The sequence below is a fragment of the Emydura macquarii genome, unplaced genomic scaffold, assembly GCF_026122565.2.
Source record: "Emydura macquarii macquarii isolate MOO-44397 ecotype Brisbane River unplaced genomic scaffold, CSIRO-AGI_Emac_v2 contig_71, whole genome shotgun sequence".
NCBI classification, from domain to species: domain Eukaryota; kingdom Metazoa; phylum Chordata; order Testudines; family Chelidae; genus Emydura; species Emydura macquarii.
The window spans coordinates 743,308-757,000 of NW_027130208.1; the positions used below are offsets into that span (position 1 = coordinate 743,308).

Here is a 13,693-nt window from a genome sequence, read left to right on the forward strand (position 1 = left end):
CGGCGCCCAGGGAAGCCCGGTAAAGCACAGACCCTGGGACTCAGGTACTCACCTCTGCCTGCCCCTTTTCACTGCGTGCCAGGCTAGCCTGTCAGCCAGGCCGTCAGTGACACGTGGAGGGCGCCTTGGTGAACGGGTGCCCTCCCCGTTAAAGGGTGGATACCACGTACCATCAGATCATTAGCCATACCCCGTGGGAGCGTTGTCCTGGCTTTCGTGTGTAGTGGCCAGGGCTGAAATCCCCACACACCGCCCCTCCGGGAGCTGAGTTACCGGGGAGATACATTGTCCGTCAAGGGTCCAGCACAGGCAAAACTCAGCTTTCTTTACACCGGCCCTTTTGTTGGTCAGGGGTGTGAGAAGAGCACACGCCTGCCTGACAGAAGCTCCGGCGTGACCAGCGCGCTGAGACAGCTCCCACCACTCGCTGGGGTGGGCTAATTATGCCGCAGGACAGAGCGGCTACACGGGACCTTGCAGCTGAGCCAGTCTGGTGTGGCGGGCAGACGTGGCCGACACATTTCAAAAGGCGCCGGCTTTATGGCTTATTACAACAACCCATAACCCACTAACGACTGCCCCCCGCCGTCCCCCCAGCTCTGCCTTCCCGCCATGACTAGAGGGGTGCTAACAGGCCCCGTCACCTTGGCTGCTCCCTGCAAATAAGCGCGAGCTGCTTCTGCCAGACAGTCTGTCCCACGCGTGGTTAGCTGTGCCCTGCTCAGCGCCCCCTCCCAGCCCCGAGAGGAGCGCGGCGGCTGGGGTCGCCAGCTTGGCTCTCACCTCAGCCGCCAGCAGAAGTTGGGCCCATGACGGATATTCCCTCCCGCAGCGTGTCTCTCTAGCTCTGAGCCAGGGCACTCGGTTCAGATTACTGCCGACACCCTCCCACCCCAAACAGGGCCTTCCCTGCTCAGGAATCCCAGCACTCCTGGGCCCCACCCTGCTCAGGGCGGCAGCAGTAGGACCCAGGTGTGCTGGAGCCTGGGACTCACCTGCCCTTTGCCCAGCAGCCGGAGGCGCTGGGCGGGGACGTGGGCCGTGGCTGTCATCTGACTGTGCAGTGCCGCACAGAGCTGCGCCAGCCCCTCTGCATGCGCCTGGCTGGTTCTGTGGGGCAGCCTCCTGGAGCCCCTCTGTGGCACTGGTTACTCCCTGGAGGACCCAGGACCTGGACCCAAGGGCGGCCGGAGCTGGGTGCTGGCTGCTGCCAGGGGAAGGGGCTCATGGCTGGTGGGGACAGCCCCCAACGCGCACCCTGACCCTGCTGGCTCAGGAGATGCAGGCTGTGGGGCTAGGACTGTTCCTCATGCTCCTGCCCAGCGCTGGGCGCTGCACCCCGCCGGCCTCTGTCAGCTGCTCCCAGGTGTGTATGAGCTGGGACTGGGGTTCTGGACTCAGGCTGGGGGGGCTACGTGTGGGGGCTGGTGCGGGGGCTCAGGTCCTCTGGGCTTGGGCTGTTGAGTAAAGATAGTGGCTCCCCCCCCCCCCAATCCACACCCTAGTCTCAGGCCTGGGTGCCTCCCCCGGGCCATCCTGACCCCCCACTGGCCAAAGGGGTTTGGGCACAGGCCTGGTGCTGTCTGTTTATGCTGGTAACTGGCCCATCTGCCTGGCAAGGGACTTGCCCCCCCCCCCCACTCCTGCCCCATACGTGTGTGGAGGGGCAGGATGGGGCAGGGCAGGGGCGTTCCTGGGGGGTTCCTGGCCGGGCCCTGCCAGGGACAGATAGCTGAGTAGCAAATGGGGTGAGTGGGGCCCTGTCCCACCAGCTGGTGCCAAGGCTTTGAGGAATTGGGGCGGGCCAGGCTGTGCCCTGGCGCCTGCCTCCGCCGGGAGAGGGGCTGAACAGAGCAAATTCTCCCCCTCGCCGGCCGCCCAGAGAAACGTCCGGGTTGCGGCAGGCCCGTCCAGGGCCGGGCTGGGGCACGAGAGCCGGGGGGCCAGGAGCAGGGGAGAGAAGGCGGCTGACGTGTGGGGCCTGGGGCGGGCGTCTCCGCAGGCCTCAGCCGGCCCGGGGCAGCTGGCGGGTGTGGTGGTGGGCGCGAGGGCTCCCTGGCGCGGCTCCGGAGCAGGCCCTCGGGGCCTGGCGGCTGCTGTTTACTCAGCTAACAAGCTCGGTGCGCCTGGCAGCGCTGTGTGCTCAGGCCATAAACCCTCGGCTCCTGCTCGTGGCCATGGAGACCGTGCCGGCAGGCGCAGGGCAGGCCCAGGCGCTGGGGGGCGGGGGGAGCGCTGGGCTCCATGGGGCAGGGCAGGGGAGGTCCCGGGGGGGGGGGTCTTGGGGCTCAGGCTGCCCCTAATCCCCCCACTGGGCTTGGTGCCCGGCGACGTGGCACTGCATGAGACCAGCCTGTGTAACGCTGACCCCAGGCCAGGCCCCCCTCTGCTCGGGGGGGTTCCCTGCCGCTGCTCCAGCTCCAGCCTCTGCCCGCCGGGGGCGCTATGGGGAGGGGGGCAGGAGAGCGGGCTGCGGGGGGCACCCGGCTATTCCTCCCCAGCATCTCCCAGCAGGGGCATGTAGGGCGTGGGGGGGCGCAGGCTGGGGGCACCCATGCGGGAGGGGGCGTGCGAATGGGGTCGGCCTGGCTTCTCCCTGATCTGTCCTTTCCTCCCCTGCAGGGCCTGGCCTGCCGGCTGCTGGGTAAGTGCCCCACTGCTTTGTGGACAGGCTGCTGCAGCGCCGTCGCTGGGCAGCACGGGTGGGTAGGTGGAGTCATGTCTGGGGCTCGCCCTACCTCCCCCCAGAGCCGGGGTCCGGCCCCCAGCTCCACACTCTCTCCCCAGATGGGGCTGGGGGCCCATGGCCCTGGTGTCTGGGTCCCAGGCTCCTTAGGCTCCCGCAGTGGAGACACAAATGGCGCAGCTGCCCTTCCCCTCCAATGGGGCAGAGGGTTCCCAGTGCCATCCCCACCCGCTATGGGGCAGAGGATTCCCAGTGCCAGCCCCCCTCAATGGGGCAGAGGGTTCCCAGTGCCCAGCCATTCTCCCACCATAGGCAACCGGTCCCCAGTGCCAGCCCCCTCAATGGGTCCCTGGTGCCCAGCCATGCCCTGTCACAGATTTAACAGACATCATAGAATGGTCGAGCTGGATTGGACGGGACTTTGGAAGTGGCTGTGGCAGGACCAAGTAGCCCAAGACCATCCCCGACAGGTGTCGTCTCAAAAACCTCCGGTGACGGGGACTCCACAACCTCCCTTGGAAGCCTCTCCCAGAGCTTAGCTACCCGGAGAGTCGGAGAGTTTCCCCGAATCACTAACCTCAATCTCCCTTGTGCAGATTAGCCCATCACTGCTTGTCCTGCCCTGGGTGGGGCTGGAGAGCCATTGACTCATCCTCCTCCTCACAGCCACCCTTAGCATATGTGAAGACTTGCCAGCTCTGCCCCCTGTCCTCTTTTCTCAAGGCTAAGGACGCCCAGTTCTAACCTCCCCACAGGCCAGGCTTTCCAACCCGCGGCGCGTCTGTTGCTCTTCCTTGGACTCTCTCCACGGCTGGCCGAAAGTGCGGTGCCCAGAGCTGGACACAACCCTCCAGCTGAGGCCATGCCAGTGCCGAGCGAGCAGGACAATCACCTGCCGTGTCTGACAGACAACACGCCTGTTAATACGCCCCGGAATGAGACTCGGGCTTTTCACAACTGCATCACGTTGACTACTCAGATTCGCTGTGGGATCCCCTGTATCCCCCACATCCTTACAGCAGTGCTGCCACCGAGCCAGTCAAGCCGCAGTGTGTAGCTGTGCATTAGATGTTCCCTTCTTAAAGGAGGTGCTCGGCACTTTCCCGAACGTCATCTTGTTGAATTCAGCCCCATTCTCCATTTTGTCAAGGTCATTTTGAATTCTAGTCCTGTCCTCCAAAGTGTTTGCAGCCGCTCCCAGCGTGGTGTCAGCTGCAGAGTTTAGATGCCTGCCCTCCACTCTATTATCCAAGCACTAATGAAAATATTGACTGGTCCTGGACCCAGCCTGACCCCCATGGGCCCCACTAGATACGCCCTCCCAGTTTGACAGCAAACCGTCGCTGGCTGCTCTTCGAGGATGGTCTTTCAACCATTTGCGCACCCACCTTATACCGTAGGATTTTCAGCTAGACCAGTGGTTTCCAACCTGTGGCCAATGGACCCCTGCGGCTCCTCCGACTGCGTTTAAGGTTTCCAAAGGGGGCTGCACCTCCATGCAAAATATTTTAGGGGCCCACAAATGAAAAAATGAAAACCACTGATCTAGGCCACATGTCCCTTGTTTGTGTATGAGAATGTCATGTAGGACGTGCCAGAACCCTTCCTAAACTCTAGCTACATCACAGCTGCTGCTTCCCCATCTATCAGGCCAGTAACCCTTCCCAAGAAGGAAATGAGGCTGGTTTGGCATGAGTTGTCCTGGATAAAGCCATGCTGGCTAGTCCTTGTAACCCTGTTATCTGCTAGGTCCTCACAAATGGGGAGTTTAACGCCTCTGTGGGTATTGCAGTATGCTGACTGGCCGGGAAACATGTCCCCTGTTCCTATGTTCGCCCTGCTCCGCTCCTCCGGGACTTGGCACAGATAACTGCTAATGTTCTGAGATCGCGTCAGTGCCCTGGGTGACTTTCATCAGGCCCTGTCAATGTGAATGCGTCGCACTCAACATCTAGCTCGCTGTTAGGTTGTCTTTTGTCAGCCCTCTGGGGGCTTTTGTCACCTGCTTCCTTTGAAGCTAGTTTAAAGCCCAGCTCCTTGGTGAGTCAATGTGCCAAGGTGCTCGTCCCCGTCTTGGTCAGGGGGATCCCAGCTCTTCCCGGTGACTCCTTCCTGGAACAGCACCCCTTGGTCAGGGACAGGCCTCCTGTCAACGGCAGCTGTGCAGCCCCGCGTTCATCTGCTGGGGCATGTGTTCCTGCCTCGGCCCTCTTCCCCCAGCCCCGGTGGGGCCCCGGACCCTGTCCTCCTCACTCCCAGAACTCTGCAGATGCTGCGGAGGGTCCGAGCTGGCAGTGTCATTAGTGCCCGTGTGGCTGCGCAGCCCGGGGTGACGGTCAGAAGGACGGACGAGCCTCGGCACTCTTCCTTGACGGCTCGGACATGGGCTCCAGGCAGTGACTGCACCCCGGGACATTGTGTCAGGTCAGCAGATGGAGCCTCTGTCCCTGACACCGGCACTACACATCCTCCTCCTCCCCGCCATGGAGTCTCCTCCTCCTCAGCTATTGGGTCTGCCCCTCTCCTCCTGTTGTCAACACAGCTACTGGGTCGTCCCCTCGATGGACCGGGACCTGCGTGGGGTGAGCAGTGTGCACTGCCCGAGGGGGCCCGCAGCTGGTCTCCCTGCAGAGCAGCCAGTTCTCCTTCCTCCTGCTGTGTAGTCAGCCAGCAGCTGCTTCCGATGTCTGCATGTGCATCCTGCCGATGAGCTCCCCACACTCCTGCGTGCTCCGCCTGCAGCTCTCTGACCCGCTTCCTGCGGGACTCCACCAACAGACGCCTCTCGCACCGGCTAGTTCCCTGCCTGGCTCCCTTCCCAGCAGGGCAGGGCCAGGGCCTGGGGGAAACCTGCAGGGTCAGGATGCTCATCTGGCAGGGGCCCACGGGTGCAGGCAGAGGAAGAGCTAGCCGCGGTGTTAGCACATGCCATTTTCCTTCCATTGCGGGCTCTTCCTGGTAGCATGCCAGCTGGCTATGCCGTGGTCTCGCAGCCGGGTGTCGACAGGGGCCGTGTTGTGTCCTGGCCTCAGACAGTCTCTGGGGACCCCCTTTCAGTGTGCCAGACCCCCAGGGTCATGGTCCTCAACGAGGGCAGGCTACGTCAATGGCTCCGACACCCAGCCTCTGCCTGGAGCTCTGCCCAGCCGCTGGCCAGGCCTCTGAGCTGGCCTCAGCAGGGACCTGCGGTGCCAGCTGGCTCCAGGTTCCAGTCCCTGGTGCTACATCGGGCTGGCCCTGGCTCAGTGGAGAGACGCGAAGGGGCGCGTGGAGCCCAGCCGGCCAGCCCAGGCATCTGTGAGCCTGTTTCCTTTCCCTGCCTCTGTCCCTCGGTCTCAGATGAGGCCCATGTCTCTGGGATCCCAGTTCTTCCCACTGCTCCTGTCGCTCCCCCACTGCCTGCTGCTGGAAACCCTTCCGCGTCCGTGTGTCCAGCCTCGGTGTGTCCCATTGTCACCTCTGCTGTGCGAGCCGTGGGGCTCCCGTGTCTCTGCCAGCCCTCCATTGCGCTAGCCAGCTCCAGCCAGTCCGTGCTGCCAGCCCGCTGTGCCCTCAGAGCATCTTCTGCACCCTCGGGGCAGCAAGTCACACAGCTAGTTCATAAAAACGGGACAGACAATTCCCACAGCCCCAGGCCTAGGGGGCTGGGTGTGCCTGGGGCCAGTCTGCTCCACGGCCCCCTTGCTGGGGGATGAATGGCTTTCTCTTTCCTCTGCAGACAAAGACGTGCTGTGCAGCCCGGAGTCCACGGTGCTGGCCGCTGGCCCGGTTCTGGTTCCGACCCACATGAGGATGGAGTCTGTGCTGCACTGTGCAGCGACGCGCGACTGCTCGCCCTGCGTGCGGGTGGAGCTGCAGCTGGCTGTGCTGGGTGAGAGCAGGTCGGGGGCAGAAAGGAGGCCTCTGCTGGGCAGCTCCAGGGCACACGCCTCAGAGCCCAGCCCCACTCACTCGCACCAGCCCTTGCCCCATAGCCCTGCCCCACTGCGCCCCCCCAGGGCTGGTCTCCCAAGGGGCAGGTAAGGTCTGCCTGTGGGTGGCATTTCCCTCGCTTTAGTGCACCCCCGGTGTCAGGCGTCCCATGAGCCAGGGCTGGGCCGCTGGGCACAGCCTCTCGTGGGTTGTGGGGCGTGTGGGGTGAGGCTGGCTGGGCACGGCCTGGTGAGCGGCTGTTTCTCTTTCAGGGTCCCAGGAGGAGGCAGCAGGTGAGGGGATCCGAGACGGGCTTGAGAAGGACGCCCTGCAGCATCGGGACGATGGTGAGGGCCCCGGGGGCAGCGTGGCGGCACTGACCCCGCAGCCTCTCCCTGCCTGCCAGGGACCCCCGCCAGCCTGCTCACCGCTCCCTTTGCTCTCTCAGGGGCCCTGCTGAGCTGGGTGCTGCTGTCGGCCTGGACATACCCCTCTTCCCGCTGCGTCGCCGTGGAGGTCCAGCTGCCCCGCGGCCTGGCACACCCCAACCACACCGTGGTACGTGGCTCGGGGCGAACGGGCTGCGCCCCGATCCAGTGGGGCGAACTCGGCTCCTCTGCTGGGCACCAGCGCAGCTTTGGGGACGGGGTGTCCGGCCCCGGGATAGATGGGGTGCTGGGCTGGGCCCTTGGCTGAGCGACTCCTGCTCCCCTAGGGCTCCATGCGCTTTGACTGCTTCGAGGCGGCCCTGCGGGGGGAAGTGCACGTCTCGTCCTACACGAGGCCCCGGTACCGGGAGGTGCTGAGCCAGACACACCGTATGCCAGGTGAGCGCCCTGCCGCAGCGCCACTGCCCTGCGACAGCCACGGCCTCCCACTGGCATTCCCAGGTTGGGATCCCGCTGCCGGCCCCTTTCCCTGCCCGCCCCCTGGCAGCCGGCCCCTCTCCCTCCTGCACCCGCACGGCAGCCAGCCCTTTTCCCTGCCCCCCATGGCTGTCAGCCACTCTCCCTGCACCCCACAGCTGTCTGTGGCCCCTGCTGACCCCCCTGCACGGTCTCCCCCACAGACTGTTCCTGGCCTGCAGCACAAGGTGCCGTCCGGCTGTGCCAAGGTAGGAGCTTGTGACGCCTGATTCCTGTGGGCGTCACCAACTCCCTAAAGGGCCCCCTCCCCCTCCCCCCTTTACTGAGCCTCCGAGGGCTCCAGAATCAGAGAAGATGAGGGCTGGACGGGACCTCAGGAGGTCATCTAGTCCAACCCCCTGCTCCAAGCAGGACCCACCCCGACTAAATCATCCCAGCCAGGGCTTTGTCCAGCTGGGCCTTAAAACCCTCTAAGGACAGAGATTCCACCAGCTCCCCAGGTAACCCATCCCAGTGGTTCACCACCTGCCTAGGGAAAAAGTTTTTCCTAATGCCCAACCTAGACCTCCCCCCTTGCAACTTGAGACCGTTGCTCCTTGTTCTGTCATCTGCCACCACTGAGACCAGCCTAGCTCCATCCTCCCTGGAACCCCCTTTCAGGTAGTTAAAGGCTGCTATCAAATCCCCCCTCATTCTTCTCATCTGCAGCGTTCCCTCAGCCTCTCCTCATACGTCTTGTGCTCCAGCCCCCTCATCATTTTTTGTTGCCAGAACCCCCCAAGAGCCTCCTGGCTTCTGTCCCAGCATGGCCAGATGCTGCTCCGCCCATCCAGCATGGCCTCCCCACACATGCCCCAGGGCTGGGGCTGGGCACAGAGCTCCGGGGTCACCCACTGAGGCCCAGGTGGAGTTGGGAGGTGGGGGGGCTCTCTGGGGGTGGGGGTCCTGGGGCAGTGAGGAGGGGTCCTTGGGCTGGGGGCTCTCTGGGCTGGAGGTCTCACTTGCTGTCCCATGGCAGTGCCCCCCAGGCTGCAGGTCTCCGTGGGGCCGGAGGAGGCGGTGGTGCAGGTGCAGGATGTCCCCGTGGGGCAGAACTTCACCTTGTGGTTCTATCTGAACCAGACAGTTGGACTCAGAGAGCTCAGCCGCAAGAGAGTGGTGAGTGTGGGCCCTGACCCACAGCTCTATCTGCCCCATCTACGCCTCGTGCCTTGCTCTCACCCAGCACCTCTCCTCTGCCCCCTGCCCATCCCCACTCCTCCTTTTCTCCCCAAGCCCAGCCCACAACCTCCACGCCCCCAGCAGCATGCTGCCTTCACTCCCTGTATCTCTCCATGGGAAGCAGTGGGGTCTAGTGGTTAGAGCAAGGGGGCTGGGAGCCTGGACTCCTGGGTTCTATCCTTGGCTGAGGGAGGGGCGTGGGGGTCAGAGGTTAGATCCAGGGGCTGGGCGGGAGCCCGGACTCCTGGGTTCTGTCCCAGCATTGCCAGCAGCCTGTGGTGAGCACTTTCCCTGTTTCCCACTCTGTGCCATGGGGGTGGGGCTCCTGCCCCGTGTGGGGGGGGGGCACTTTGTGGTGCTGGTGGCTGCATGGCAGGGAGGTGGGATGACTGACTTTTGGGTGACCAGTGTCTCCTCTGTTCCTGTTTGCAGAGGGGGCCCCAGAATTACAGCCTGCCCTCCGCCCAGCTGCTGCCCTGCCTCTGTCTTCAGGTAGGGCTGGGCTGGGAGCCGCTGCCCATGGGGCCTGGCAGGCACTTACAAGGGTGGGGGGCTGCAGGGATGCTGTCCCCATGGTGCGGGCACTGAGAGCCTGAGGGTTCCCCAGGATGGAATGGGGGTCCCAGAAGTGGGGCCACTGAAAGTCCAGGGGAACCGGGCGGGGGGGGGTGTGCTGTGCCCAGGGTGGGGGTGGAATCACTTTGACCTGCCACACACTGCTTCTTGCCCAGGTCTGGCCAGAGATCTTGGACCCACCCAGGACCAGCCTGTGCCCCTTCTCGCAAGGTAACTAGGCCACAGTCAACGACGCCCGTCTCAGGGGAGAGGTGTGCTGGGGAGTTGTGTGTGCTGGCTGTGTGTGGGAAGGGCGTGTCTGGGTGCTGGGGGGCATGGGGGGATCATGTCTGGGTGCTGGGGGGTGTTGGCTCTGGGGGGTCGTGTCTGGGTGCTGGGGGGCGTTGGGGGGCTCTGGGCAGTCGGGGTCAGGCAGCATGGTGGGGCTGGTGAGTCCTGCCTGCCTGGAGCCGGCTGTGCTGACCCTGTGCCCCATGGCTGTTGCAGACCCCGCAGCGTGGGCCCAGCTGTGGGCACAGGCCCGGCTGAAGCTGCATCTCACTGGAGGGACGCTGAGCTGCTCCGTGTGGGCACCGTGCGCCGTGTCAGCCGAGCTCATGCCCTGCTGGAGGCTGAAGAGGGCTGGGCCCTGCCACGAGCTGCCCCACCTGCGCCAGGCCCTCACCCTGCCTCTGAGTGGCTCTGCCAGCCGGGGGACAGGTCGGGCAAGCAGCGAGGTGGGTGTGTGGAGAAGGGGGCAACCATTCAGGGGAGGGTCAGGGCAGGGTGGGGGGATGGGGTCAGGCAGGGTGGAGGATGGGGCTGGGTGGGCCATGGGGGCAGGGGTGGTGGAGGGGCAGGAGAAGTGATGGGGCGGAGCAGTGCATGCTCAGGGGCTGGAGGTTACATGTCATGGCTCCCTCCCTCCCTCCCTGCAGAGTTTCCATGGGTTTCAGACACTGCAGCCTCATCCGAACCTGTGTGTCCAGGTAGGAGACCCCCCCACCCCCACCCCAGCTATAGGGCCGCACTGCCCACTCCCTCATGGCTGGGTCAGGACTCCCCGGGGCCCTTTGAACTGCTCCCCTCCCTGGATTCATGCCCTGGGCTGCCCCCATCTGCCCCCCCCCCATGGACCCCTTTCCCTGGCCCGGACCCGCTGCCCCCCGGGCCGGCCCGTTGCTCACCCCGCTCTCTCTCCAGGTGAGGAGCGCCGGGCGCGTCCGGCTCATGCAGTGCCTGCAGGAAGGTAAGGGCCGTGCCGGGGCTCGACTGGGGTGCTGTCGCCCTCTCTGTTCTAAGGGGGCCAGCTGGGCTTGGAGGGCTTCCCCCTTTCCTGCCTGATGCTCCCTTGGCCTCCCCTCTGCCCCAGGTGCTATGCCGGGCCGGCCTGTCGACCTTTTGCTGATGGAGACCAGGGACCCTCAGGGAAACGTGTCGCTCTGTGCCGTGGAGCAAGGCACCTGCGTCCCGCTGGCCAGCTCCGCCTGCATGGTGAGGGGCCCCTTGCACCACATAGCTCCACGGAGGGCAGGAGCCACTGGCAGGGCCCCAGGGGGACCCTCCCCAGGCCCGGCCTGCGGCCCTGCAGCTCCTGTACCATTCTCATCCTTTGCCTCCTTTCCAGGGAGTTGGGTTGGGAGCCCTGGAGCAGCAGCTGCAACGGGATGTGCAGGCAGGGCAGTGTATGCAGGTCAGTGCCGCGGGGGGCTGGTATTGTCACGCACATGGGTGTATATGGACCCCGGCGCCTGGCTGGGTCAGTAACGTGCTGCTGTCTCCACAGGTCTGGGATGCTGAGGGCAGCTCAGTGGGCACCGGCTGGGCCTGCTCCCTGGAGAAGTGTGAGTATGTTGGGGAACGGGGACGCCCCCATGGTGCTCCAGCGTAGGCGAGGTCCTTAGCCACAGTGCCACCCCGTGGCTGGCAGCCTCTGCTCTGCCGCAGCCATGTTGGAGAGAGCAGGGCATGCTGCTGCCGGTGTGGGGGAGGGCGCTGAGCTGCCAGCGTAAGGCCAGGAGTTCGAGGCCCTGCTCTTCCATGCCCCGCCGCCAGCGTCTGTGCCCTTTGAGCCTGCCCCAGGGGTAACTCGCTGCCCCAGCCCCTCCTCCTCACCCACAGTGCTCTGAGCATCTCGTGACCCTGTGCCTGGCAGATCTGCGTGCCCGCTGGGCGCTGGCGTGGATGGGCGGCCTCCTCTGCACCTGCTGCATCCTCTTTCTGCTCCTGCTCAAGAAGGAAGATCTGAAAGGTGAGAGCCCCCGTCCCCCTGGCAGCGCTGCCACCCGCACCCCCACCCCCTCCTGGCTGCATTACAGAGCGCCCCCCACTGCTCCCTGCCTGCACTGCCCCGGGTCCCTCGTGCCAGGCTGGGGCAGCACTGACTCCAGGGGGGGAGCGCCCATCCCAGACCCCACTCCCTGCAGCACAGCCCCTTAGCCCCGCCCTGGGGCACTGGGACAGGTGCTGACTGCGCGGGGAGACAGCCCCGACTGAAGGTGGGCCTTAGACCGCGCGGGGTTTTGCTACACCTATTTCTGCCCTGTACCCATCCAGTCTGTGGGACTGGCTCTGCTGGGGGTGGGGGTGTGACTCTAGTGGGGCGGGTCTTCCTGAACCTGGCCGTGGAGCATTCTGCAGTGCACCCCTGCTCCGCTGTGAGCTCCCTGCTGTGAGTCCCCCTGGAGGGGATGCCTGGGAGCTCCGACACGCTCCCACAGGGGCTATGGACCCGCCTCACCATCAGAAGCGATTCACAGCCCGCGTGGGACTCAGACGGGTTTTTAGTCCCCAGCGTGTAACATTCCTCCTTAGCACAGGAATCAGAAAGTCACAGCAGCAACCATTCCTGGCTCTGCTCACAGGGATTCCCTTTACAGGGGACTGACCCTTCCAGCTCCAGACACGCCTCCCTCCCCTGCCCTCTGCGGCCTTTGTCTGTCCATCCCACCCCACCAAGGAGGTCACCTGACCCCCACCCCTCTCCAACACCTTGCAGGGGATGGGCTCCAGCCATTGTCTGTGCGCAGGTAGCTAAAGGCAGCCACACCTGCCTACTAGAAGTCACTACAAAGGTCACACACCCTTAACCCAACACCTCAATCCTCGATAACACAGAGGGGAAACTGAGGCACTTTGTCACCAGGTGGGAGCGGGTGCCCGACCTGCTAACTCACCATGGCTCCCTCTCTTGCCTTCCAGGCTGGCTGAAGTTCCTGAAGGAGGATTACAGCTCTGGGGGTGAGTGCCGGGGGAGAGGTACCCTGTGCGGAGATGGGGCGCAAGCAGGTCTGAGTGGGGTGCTGAGCCTCACGGAGTCAGGGTGCCCTGGGGGCCAGGCCCAGGAGGTCTTTGGCTGTGGGGTCAATGAGGAGGAGCAGGAGCCTCTCCTTTCGCAGGCCTGGGGCCATGGTCCCCAGCACAGCTCTCCAGGCTAGCGTGCTGCAGCTGGGAATGAATGCCCCACGCCTGGGCTGGGGGGAGGGAGGACCCAGTCACCCTGTGCCAAGGGCTCTGTCCCTGCCAGGCAGAGCCTAGGTGAGCAGCGCACGGGGCCAGGCCGGGCGCGGTGACTGAGCTCGCGGGTAGCGTGGAGCCTGTCTACACAGCCCTGCCCAGCCTGGTGTCAGCGCTCGCCGCCCTCTCTGTCCCCGCAGGAGTGCTGAGGGGCCGGCGCACCCTGATCCTCTACTCGCCCGACCACGCTGGCTTTGAGCGGCTGGTGAGCACCCTGGCCACTGCCCTGACCCGGCTGCAGCTGGCGGTGTCCCTGGAGCTGTGGAGCCGTGCAGAGCTCTGTGCCGTCGGCCCCATGCAGTGGCTCCACGCCCAGAGGCTGCGGGTCCTACAGGAGGGGGGCACCGTGGTCCTGCTGTTCTCCAGGGGCGCCGTGGCCAGGTGCACGCAGTGGCTGCGCTGGACGCAGGGGGAACTGCTGCCCCAGACTGATCCGCACAGCGCCTTCTCGGCCTCCCTCAACTGCATCCTCCCCGATTTCCTGGCTGGGAAGGCTGGGGGCCGGTACTTGGTCGCCTGCTTTGAGGATCTCCTCCGGCCGGCCGATATCCCGGAGCTCTTCCGCTCCGTGCCCATCTTCGCGCTGCCCTCCCAGCTGCCCACGTTCCTGCTGGCGCTGGCGGGCACGGCGGTGGGCAGGGAGCACCGGCGCAGCCTGAAGAGGCATTCCCTGTGGATCAGCGACAGCCTGCAGCGCGCCGTCCGGGAGTGCCAGTGGCAGGAGCCGGTGGGGCCCTGCCCCGGGGCGGACAGGCACGCACGGCTGCAGACGGCGGGGCCCTGCCCCGGGGCGGACAGGCAGGCACAGCTGCAGACGGCGGGGCCTGGGAGCTCCCCCTAGCCGTGGGCTGCCCGGGCCGGGGACCCTGCCCAGCCAGTGAGTGTGCCAGGCCTCTGCCCCCACCGGGCCGGGCCGGGCCGGGCCGGGCCGGGCACG

The 13,693-nt window shown here is 65.2% G+C and overlaps 1 protein-coding gene across 1 annotated transcript; it reads left to right on the forward strand.

Annotated features, from left to right (window-relative positions):
- The first annotated feature begins 6,349 nt into the window (after nucleotides 1-6,349).
- Nucleotides 6,350-13,597, forward strand: IL17RC (interleukin 17 receptor C). Its single transcript, XM_067540350.1, has 17 exons — nucleotides 6,350-6,557; nucleotides 6,871-6,945; nucleotides 7,047-7,156; nucleotides 7,314-7,425; nucleotides 7,668-7,712; nucleotides 8,483-8,622; nucleotides 9,118-9,177; nucleotides 9,417-9,471; nucleotides 9,748-9,977; nucleotides 10,179-10,229; nucleotides 10,444-10,489; nucleotides 10,613-10,734; nucleotides 10,868-10,933; nucleotides 11,027-11,084; nucleotides 11,396-11,491; nucleotides 12,442-12,480; nucleotides 12,897-13,597. Exons 1-17 carry the CDS (start codon nucleotides 6,473-6,475, stop codon nucleotides 13,595-13,597), a joined length of 2,091 nt encoding a protein of 696 aa, XP_067396451.1. The 5' UTR covers nucleotides 6,350-6,472.
- The last annotated feature ends 96 nt before the right edge of the window (nucleotides 13,598-13,693 follow it).

Bases quoted from the DNA above. Each gene is read 5' to 3' on its own strand.
- IL17RC (XM_067540350.1), top strand. From the start codon at position 6,473: ATGAGGATGGAGTCTGTGCTGCACTGTGCAGCGACGCGCGACTGCTCG. The intron at 9,178-9,416 runs GTAGGGCTGGGC...CTTCTTGCCCAG, and splicing joins TGCCCTGCCTCTGTCTTCAG to GTCTGGCCAGAGATCTTGGA. The intron at 9,472-9,747 runs GTAACTAGGCCA...TGGCTGTTGCAG, and splicing joins CCTGTGCCCCTTCTCGCAAG to ACCCCGCAGCGTGGGCCCAG.